The 10,277-nt window shown below is 36.6% G+C and overlaps 1 protein-coding gene across 1 annotated transcript; it reads right to left on the bottom strand.

The window, feature by feature from the left end:
• Positions 1-3,339: 3,339 nt before the first annotated feature.
• Positions 3,340-6,504, bottom strand: FSHB (follicle stimulating hormone subunit beta). The gene is made up of 4 exons (XM_039355985.1): positions 6,424-6,504; positions 6,095-6,190; positions 5,572-5,734; positions 3,340-4,583 (listed from the first exon to the last, which is right to left on the bottom strand). Exons 3-4 carry the CDS (start codon positions 5,731-5,733, stop codon positions 4,347-4,349), a joined length of 399 nt encoding a protein of 132 aa, XP_039211919.1. The 5' UTR covers position 5,734; positions 6,095-6,190; positions 6,424-6,504; the 3' UTR covers positions 3,340-4,346.
• Positions 6,505-10,277: the final 3,773 nt, after the last annotated feature.

Here is a 10,277-nt window from a genome sequence, read left to right as displayed (position 1 = left end):
TGAAACACCCACAGACAACAGACTGAATTGGATAATCTAATGACAGCCAAGCTCTTAGAAGGGAACATGTGTAATAGTTAATACTCTACACACCCACCTTCTCTTGAATATATCGTGGGACAAAAATTAAATAATGAGGAAGGGAGTGGAGGCACATTGCTAGCAGGTGATGTCATATGTAAGACTGGAGGATAATTACCCTGGTAATATGGTTAATGTTATTACGTCTTACAATAACACTGCCATGGTGGGTCAAATAAATGATTAAGTTCTCCACTATGGATATATTTTTGGTTTCTTTCCAGAAGCAAATAAAATGGGTGATGCTGTCAGTCTCTCCCCATGTTCTGGAGTAACAATGGAAAGTGCCATTCCTTTTTTTAGTGGAATCCCTGGAACCTGCTCTTTTGATTGCCATTCACAAGTGAGCTATGCTTTCCTGGAGAATGGAACGGGGTTGTAAACAGGAAGAAATAACATTAACAGGAATATGTTGATGTACCTGATCACAGTAAACATCATTTTTAAAATTACTTTTATTCATAAGAATTACAATATAAATCCTTGCATTTTCAAATACAAGGACAGTCCTTTGACCAAAAGTTGTCCAATCCATGGCCAGCTTAGATACATATGAACTGAGAAAGCAGACCAAAGGCATTGCATAGCAGCAGTTAGGAACATAAGTACATAGCAAACCATTGCATGAAACCATGCATTCCTTGTTCTCTTGCCTGCTCTACATCAGTTTAATTAGTATCAGGCAGAACATTTCCAGCTTTACATGGAGACAACAAAGATTGAATCTGGGACATTTGCATTCAGATCAAGTGGTTTGCAACTATGTTAACTACCCAACGTACACCAGGACAGCACACAGAATATGTATTCAGGTCATATGGATTATAATCCCCTTTGTGATGTTATGCATGGCATTTGTTTGCATTTCAATTTAACATCACACAATTATTTTCAAATGTGGATTTCTACATATAAATATGTGCACATATTTTGCAAAAATGTCTTTCGTTTTAGTCTCCTTTTGACTATACAATGCAGTTGCAATGCTTAAGTTTGTCTATTGTTTTGTAGCTTCTTTTTCATATATATATATATTTATTCTTGCAATATTTGCTCTTTATATACTGTTATTTATCTAATGTTATACATTGTTCTTTTTCTTTTCTTTTTCTTCTTTTGGGAGGTAAATATTCATAGAAAAGCTACTTTTTATGTGTTTATTTTCCATTATAAACAATGGAAAGAAGATGTTTTAATTTTTGGAATCAGGATTTTATTTTCTGTATTGGAAGCATGGCACAAGGCTATAGAACTTTGACTGACTTTTACCACGTTTCCAAATGGGACACGGCATGAATAACCAAAGGTAAACTTGTATGAGTTCCTCCATCAGAAATGTGTGTGTCCAAGTTTCAGGCTTGGGATCAACTGAGAATCTAAGGTAGTGGAATATATTGGTTATTGTTATCTGGGAGTCAATGAAGGCCTTCGGAGACTATGCACTGCAGATAATTGGATGTGAGTTGCTCTAATTGAAGATGGGTTCTAGGGAATATTGGAATGACTACTTTTGTATTACTCTCCCTACTGCACTGCGTCATTCCTGTACAACCTGTTGGATTCCATCAGTTATGGAAACCTCAAGGCTGAGAGTCCTTGAGCATTTCAACCTTCTACCAGATAACATTGAACCTGGAGCATCTTAGAAATTCATGGCCACCAGGGTAATTATAGACCTATCCCAAGTCACTGAAGACCTGATCATTATCCGTGGATGCATTTTGAATCTGTTTTGTGTGTCTTGCGACTGTTGTGATTGATTTGGTACTGGATGAGTGACTTTAGTGAAATCACTTTCTGGTTGTTGGCTGTATTGATTCACAATTGCTGCTCAAAGAGCAAATGGTAAATGCAGCCAAGATAGCCTTCCTACAGATTCATCTATTGTGCCTATTCCAGGATATGGAGGCCCTTCAGAGAATTACTCACAACCTACTCATTTCATGAATGGATTACTGCAATGTGGAAATTACAGCTGGTCCATAACACAGCAGTGCAGGCAATGATAAGCAAGCCATGATATCCCTATGTGACCTCACTGCTTCATGAGTGCATTGTTGACTTCTGAGTAGCACTAGCACTAGCACTTAGACTTATATATTATCTGGCAGTGCTTTGCTTTTATAGCACTCTCTGGTTGGTTTGTAATGTCAGCATATTGCCCCCAACAATCTGGATCCTCATTTTACTGACCTCAAAAGGATGGAAGGCTGAGTTAGCTTTGAGCTGGTCAGGATCAAACTACATTTGCCTGCAATGCTGCATTCTAACTACTGCACTACCAGGGCTCTTACCATTCAAAGTGCTAGTTAACATTTATAAAGGCCTTCCTTGAATACTTTGGGTCATTTAAGTGACCACCTTCTCCAGATGTTTCTGCTTGTCCAGTGAAATCAGGCATGTGCTTTGGATCCCTTTAATCACATGGTGACATCTATCGTGACATCTCTGTGTACATCGTCTCCTCCCCCCCACCCCTATGAGCTCTACAGTTCCCATCCTGATGACAGTCAGAAAGTCATGTAAATGTGGCTGTTCTCCCAGGCCTTAGTGCAGAAAGGTGCTTGAGCCTTGTTGGACTTGATGTTGTTGTAGAAAGTTTGTCTTCTGGATGCATGTACTGTCTCCTCATTTTTATTCTTTTTGCTTTTTGTGTAGCGTAAGCTGCCCAGAGTCATTTATAGTTGTGTAGACTCTAAATTGCATTAATACAAAAAATAAATTTAAAAATCACTGCCTTTTCACATTTCTGATGCATTTGTAAGAGAAGTTGGCAAGGTCATGAAACCAGATTTCATTTTTTTAAGACTGGAGCTTTTTTCTGAGCTTGGGAGGAAAAACCCAAATAATTAATTTATCCCTAGAATGTCCTAGGAATTTTTGATCTGTAACTGTAAGAACACATACTCTGTGATTTTCTATAGAAAGTCATAAAAAAACACAGAGCCCCAGGCAGAAGAGACTGATCTATCAGATGTCAATTTATGTCATGACAGGTTGGCATTCACCATACAAAAGTAGACACAGGAAAGGGGCAAGCTGGGGATGAACATGCTTTGACGTTATAGAAACTGTTTGTTAGATTTCAACAGCATGAGAAAATTGATTTAGAAATGCACGCTCGGAGGTTTTGCCATTGGCTTTCACATTTTTTTTTCAAGAATCTCATCAGTTAAGTGCAACAAAATAAAATGTTTATTATTTCAAAGAAATATTTATTTACAGAGACAGATCTAAATATACGTTGAATAGGATATAAATGAGGCTTGGTCCATTTTGGATGGACCAAGTGTCTGAAACAAATCAATGGACATTTTTAATTGAATATTTCATACCGAGTCCTCTTACAACTTAATGCAACTACCTAACCAGATAGTTGCACTTGCTCTGAAAATCTACTTCATTATTATTCCAGGTCTTTGGAGGGATGCGGGGGGTGGGGTGTTAGGAAATGCACCATACTAAAAATACACTCTTCAATACATGGAAACTCACAATACAATATTTAAGCTATAGGAACAGTAAACAACATTTGACTAGTGTTTTTCTTTTTAACTAGACGCCCAAAATTCACAGAAGCTTAGTACAAAAGAATTGCAAATTCAGGGATTTGTTCAGAGCACCAGAACTATTGTTCCACCCCAAAATCTACTGTGATTATGCTATGCTTTCTTTATTCAACAGTAAAAATCTCAGGGAGGAAAGCTATAATGTGGCAGTCTTTGTTGCCGCTATTGCTAAATAATTGCTGATCTACTGCAATTTAGAAATCAGTAAATCTAATCTATCCACTATCTAAACAACCTTCCAAGCCCTGCTACACATTACATATAGCTGAATCCTAATGAAATCAAAGCTGCGTGCTATCTCATCACGAAACTGAAGACTAGGTTCTTCATGTAGACAGTAATAATAAGCAGGAGACTAATATGAAATGTACAGTAAGCATGGCAATACTGACATTCAGCAGAGAAATAAAGGGAATACTCAGCTGATAATGGAAGTGGGAGAAAAAAAATCAGAGCTGGAGGAAAGATGGTTCTGCATAAATTTGGAGGATGTGAGCTTTAAAGGTCATTAAACATTGCAGTGTCAGATATAACACTGAAGTTCCCCGGCCAGGATATTGAAGAGGAATGCAACTTGGATATAAAGCGGATGGGCTGGCTTTATGCCTTTATGCTGGCTTCTGATATATTCTTTACACAGTTTTGTTGTTGACAATGTTTTTACAAAGCAAGCATTACAAAGAACATTATGAAACCTCACTCCATGATCTGATGCTGGCCATAGGAGCAATAATTTGGCTCCAAGCCTCTCCGGGTGCAGTCAGTAATGTCTGTGTCGCAGGTGTTGCAGTGACATCCTGTAGCAACTGGGTAGGAATAAAAGGATTCCGCATGACCAGCACATCCTGGGATCTTTACAGTCTCATATACAATTGACGTGAATGTGCAGACATTCTGGACATGTTTTTGTGGAAGGATTATATTAGCTCGATCCTAATTGTGGGAGAAAACAAAATAAATGTTAAACCTAAATGGCTTTTCTGAAGTAGTAAATGCCAACATGTTGTTATTAGTAGGAATAGATCTAAACCCAATATTAAGCAACTTTATCATATTATGGAACATAATATTTAACAATTTGTTAAATCAGATCTAAGTCACATTTTAGGGTCTGCGATAAATAAAAATATTTTTTACAAGGCTGTTTGCTACAGTTCTGTATCTAAGAGGCAATGCGGTATGCAATTTGCAATGTGGGAAAACATGCAACTCTTGAAATTGAACTACAGTTAAAATAATGACAAAAATAAGAGAAATAAAAGTATTTCTCAAAAAAATTATTTGTTTATTCCATGTAGAATCTACATTTCCTTGGAGTTTATGCAAGTAAATCAACAGAATTCAGGAAACTGCTGATCTCCATCACTTGCCTCATATAAGAAATATACTTGTATTTGCATCTGATAAATATATAAATATTATTTTTATCTTCTGTTTCATAAAATATATCTTCAATGAGGAGTTAGGAGCCCAGAAGCATTCTTACACTAGGAGATCAGTTAAAAATGCCACATCATTCAGAACTATACAAACAAGGAATATCTCTCTAGTCTAGACTCTTGGCTGTTAGAATTTTTATTTCGACATTAAACCTTACTGATTTAATGAAAATTATTTCCAGGAACTTGGGTTAAGGTATGACATATGAAGTGGCAATTTTGTCCATGTTTGAAATGGCATTCTTTCCAAATAAAATGCATAGAATTGCTCTGTGGAGATATCTATTCAAAAGGATTTTACACTGGACTAGTTTTGCATGCATCTTAAAATCATATGACTTGTCATTTAATAGTTACAGCAGTTATGTTTCTGAACTTGACTGAAATATCTGTCAGAATTGTGAATTATGGCTTGTACCTAAAGTGTTTTGGAAATACTTTACTTCTTTTTAGCTCCCCCCCCAATCTTCCTGGATCCTTACCCTCGTTAAGCAGTACCCAGAGCACCAAGTTGCATTCACCAGGATGCAAAAGCCACATTCTTCCTTCTCCACAGCTATTGTAATATTAGATAGTTCACAGGAATTACAATAAATCATTTTCCAGCAGGAAAATAAGATAACATAGAAAGTGGTTGCCTTCATCCTGTAATTCAAATCCAAGAATTTAGGAACATTTAAACAGAGGGGTGCACATTTCCACAGATCTCTAGACATAGTCGATTACTATGTCCGAACAGGAAAATTATTTTAGAATTACAGTTACACAAGAAGAATCCATACAGTACTGTGCTTATATGTAGGAAAGAGAAGATCATTTAACACCTGAATAATTAAAAATAGCAATAGATGAACATCCTTTTTATTCCTAAAATGATTTTTTAAAAAAAGAAAACAATTAAATGAGGCAGAAATATTACTACTAGTAAATTTAAAAAGCATGCGCTTTTATAAAGAGTTTGTCATTTGCTATACAATATAAATTAAGAATCTGATGAAAAAGTACCTGTCCTAGACTTGCTGGAATTAGCTGCTGGAATTAGTTGTTGAATGCAGAAAGACTCCAACGTCCTTTTTATACAAAATCAGAAGTAACTGACACCTGAAGGATTTACAGGGGATTAGACAGCTGACATTATTTTTAATCCTAGTGAAAGAGCATGAACTTAGAACCAGACATCAAGACAAACCTTGTAAAAAGAACACCATGAACATTACTGCTGTCATGCAAATTACCAGTAAAAAAAAAAAGGCTGCGAAAAAACATGACAGGACCTCTTTATATATTGTAACAGGAATATTATTAGCAAAATAATAATAGTGCAGTTAGAGTACCTTTCCCCAACGTGGCCCTTGTGATATATGCTGTCCCAATCGATTGTGCTAAGCAGGAAAGCCATTGGAGTTATGTCAAAGTTCTTGAAAAGATACAAAAGACAGACAGGAAAAGAATTCAAATGTGAAGTCCCAGATTCAAATAGCAAAACCAAAGGCAAAGATAAATAGAAAGGAAGTGATAGAATCAAGAACATATGAGTTTCATAGATATTACAGACTATTTAATCCAACACCTTGCCCAGAACAAACATCATCTAAATCAATTTTGAGAAGTGGCTGTCCAAGTTTGTGTTAGCCCTGTGAAGAAGCACAATCAGGAGCGCTAGATAAAAATTATAGGTTCTTCATTACAAGTTTTGCTGAACTCATAGCTCCTATATACTCCATGAATTTGGATTGATTTGGTTTGTTTTTGAAAAGTGAAGGGAAGTGTTCTCTACTCAATTGTTTCATTTAAACCAGGAGTGTCAAATTCAATTTCATTGAGGGCTGCATCAGCATTGTGGTTGCCCTCGGGAGGGCCAGGTGGATGTGGCCAGGGTGGGTGCAGCCTACTGGGTGGGCGTGGATAGAGTGGGTGTGGCCTATTGGGTGGGCATGGCCAGTTCCACATCGTTCGTGTCAAGGGTGCCTGTGGGGGCCTGGGCAGAAGTGGGACAGAACTGAGGTTCTCTGGCAGAAAGGGGTGGGACCAGGGCAAGCGCCAAGGCATGGTCCATTTCTTCATTCCTCACAAAGGGTGACACCTCCCCAGCATTCACCCAGGGGCGGGGCTGACACAGCAGGGGCTGGTTCTTTGCTGTTTCTAGACGGCCTTGTGGAGCTAAGGCTGAATGTGTTTCAGCATAGATGGCCACCATAAAATTGTACATTGGCTCCTGGCTGGCCTGGGCCAGGTCCAAGGCAGTGGGGGCCATTCCCTCACTTTTTCCAGGATGGCTTCGCGGGCCATATGAAACTACTTCGGGGGCCACATCTGGCCCCCGGGCCTTGTGTTTGACATGTCTGATTTAAACAGATACTTCAGATGGTACTCTGAGATCCATTCTGCTACATGCTATGGAAATTACACATACTTTGGTCATATTATTTCAGGAAACTGAATTCCTCAGGATAAGACTAACCCACTGGAAACTTTAGCAATTAAACTGCTTCAAGATCTGGATATTAGAAGCATAAAATCCCAAGAAAACTTGACTGTCCACCATAATCTGGAGTATCTGCAAACCACAAGGAAGCTACCTTAATATTCAATAATGGAAAAAGTGAAAAATCCTAAGTGAAAATTATTTGTTTAAAGATACCAGTTAAAATGTGAATCTAATTTAAAGCCCAGTGTCTACATTCAGTTCTAATACTAGCATTTTTCCATGATTTGCTGCCATAGCATCTAATTTTATAACAACAAAATGGTTTTTCTCTATAGATAACCCAAACACACTTTCAAGCCTAGAGCACTTTTAGAAACTTTTGGCAATAGTGAGTTAGGAAATAAAAAATGGGCAGAAACATTCAATATAATATGTGTTTTTAAGAAACAGCTGCTGAACAGCCTATGCCAATTCTTGGTAAACTATTTTCATCTTTTAACAAAACTATTCTGTATAGGCTACATTTCCTAATTCAACTTTAGCACTAACTGTGAACATTCAATATAGTACTTTAGTTCTCCTATCCATAATGATGCTATTTCAAAAGTACGTGATCTACAGCTGTCCAATTTCAGACTTGTTTTTATTTCACTTCTGGTTTTTGAATTACAGAAAATAAGCAGTCCTGTGGTTATTTTGAAGTGGTAAAAAAAAAGGCTAGGCATATTAGACTGGGGTAGCAGGTATAATATTTGACATTCAATTTAAATCTCACTATGTATAATAACATGATACTTGTCATTACAACAATGTAAATGTTAGGCTTGATTCAATAAAATGCAATATCTTCCCTATTCTCTCCCTCTCCCCCCAGTTTTATATTAGTTCTAAGGCCCTTGGATATAATAAACCAAGTTTTCAGGGATTCATTTTAAGACCTTAGAGATTCAGGACTGTGACAATGCTTCATGCTTTAGATCTTGTAAAATTGATATATTTCTGGTAAATTGAATAGTGTTTATATCTGAAAGCTGTCTTTCATTGAAAATGTGGAATAGGGCACTCATGTGGATTTTGAAAGAGGAAAAAAGTATATTAAATTGTCATGTGGTAAAGAAAACTGAAAAAATAGTCTAGATTTAGAGCTTTATGTTAAAAAACAGGTAGAATATGCTTTAGAAAGAGATCAGAGGTGAGGTTCACTAAGTAGGTTTAGCCAAATCAAATATTCTGTTTGGGAATTTTAAAAAAAGATTTGGAATGAAAATATTTAACCCTTAACTCTTAACCCACCAGATAACAGCAAAGAGATAGAAATCTTTAAATTTTGATGCCATCTCATGATGGTTGGGATATTTGCAACCCCAATCTGTGACAGATAGTTGAAACTAAAATGTGACATATTAGTTGCCATATAAATCATCTATGCAGAGAATAAACTTCTGCAGTTGATTTATTCCTACATAGTATACTGCACTGTTCTGTTTTGGATTCAACCTCATATAGCTGTAGAAGCTTCTCCACCACATACGTTCAATCTCAAACCATAAATGGTGACAGAAGGGAGGACAGAAGAAAAAGTGAGTCCCCTTCCTCTTTTTGTGTTTCTCTGACCTTATAATGAGGATGTGATATATTACTTGATATATTCATTGAAATAATGCCTAACCTACCCGTTTTCCTTGAGACTCAGGGCAATATGTAAGAGACATATGTTGCAATATAATATATAAATAGGTATTTTATTGAAATATTATGAAATATTTTGCAGAGGTGGCAAAATTATTTGATTAGATAAAAGACAATATGTTTGCAAGTGACTGGAAACTCTTTTTGAACCTTTTGCTGAAAATGGAAAAATGAACTTATGATTTATGGGTTTGGTGATTATGAAGGTTAGGATATGGAAAAAAGGAGCCATAGAGAGAGAGAGGATAAAATATAAATATATTTGTAAGTGTTGTAATGAAGAATGGAAGCCATTCCTTCCTTCCTTCCTTCCTTCCTTCCTTCCTTCCTTCCTTCCTTCCTTCCTTCCTTCCTTCCTTCCTTCCTTCCTTCCTTCTTCCTTCCTTTCCTGTTTGTTTTCTTTTTTTCCTAACCCTGCAGTGCTTTTATTCTGTAAAACATTTTAATAGAATTAGTAAAAATATTAAAAAGGATATTATAAAATATTGAACAAGATAGCAGAATAAAATCATAAAACATCTCAACAAAAACAAGAAAAAAAATCAGATCTAACTAAACTAGCACAATATATTGAAATTCTCATGCAAGTAAACTGATTTTATAATTTGATGCTGAAATTATATTGGCATCTGTGCTAATAAGATTTAAGTAGAGAAGTAGAGAAAAAGCCCACTTCCTAGGTTCCATAGGTGAAGGGGTAGAGGACAGGGAGGAGGAGCAAATGACAAAAGTATGTTGTGACATCACAATGCAATCGGTCTTTGGAATGCCCAGTATGAAAGGATGAGCTTTGCACTGGGATGTACATTTTGTCATTGTTTATACAGTTTGTGCCAACACCCATGCCTAAATGGCTAATTTCTTACAAAAAACAGCCTCCTTTACTGTGCATATGGTAATGATTCCAGAGAAAACTCCTATTCCTTTCTTTTCTGCATGCAAACAAGCTGGTTTTTTAGTGTTGGTGGGCTGAGCACTGAAAAGGAAAAGAAACTAGTTGTAGAATCTAAGGTCATCCATTGACATGAGTTGAGAAACTACCAGTTGTACATTTCATCCCTCTAAGTCGGT

The sequence above is a fragment of the Crotalus tigris genome, unplaced genomic scaffold, assembly GCF_016545835.1.
Source record: "Crotalus tigris isolate CLP2741 ecotype Arizona unplaced genomic scaffold, ASM1654583v1 scf7180000018777.2418813, whole genome shotgun sequence".
NCBI lineage: Eukaryota > Metazoa > Chordata > Lepidosauria > Squamata > Viperidae > Crotalus > Crotalus tigris.
Note: the sequence above shows the minus strand (reverse complement) of the source record. Positions and strands in the feature narration are given on the sequence as shown.

Bases quoted from the DNA above. Each gene is read 5' to 3' on its own strand.
- FSHB (XM_039355985.1), bottom strand. From the start codon at position 5,733: ATGAAGGCAACCACTTTCTATGTTATCTTATTTTCCTGCTGGAAAATG. The intron at 4,584-5,571 runs GTAAGGATCCAG...TCCCACAATTAG, and splicing joins CTGGGTACTGCTTAACGAGG to GATCGAGCTAATATAATCCT.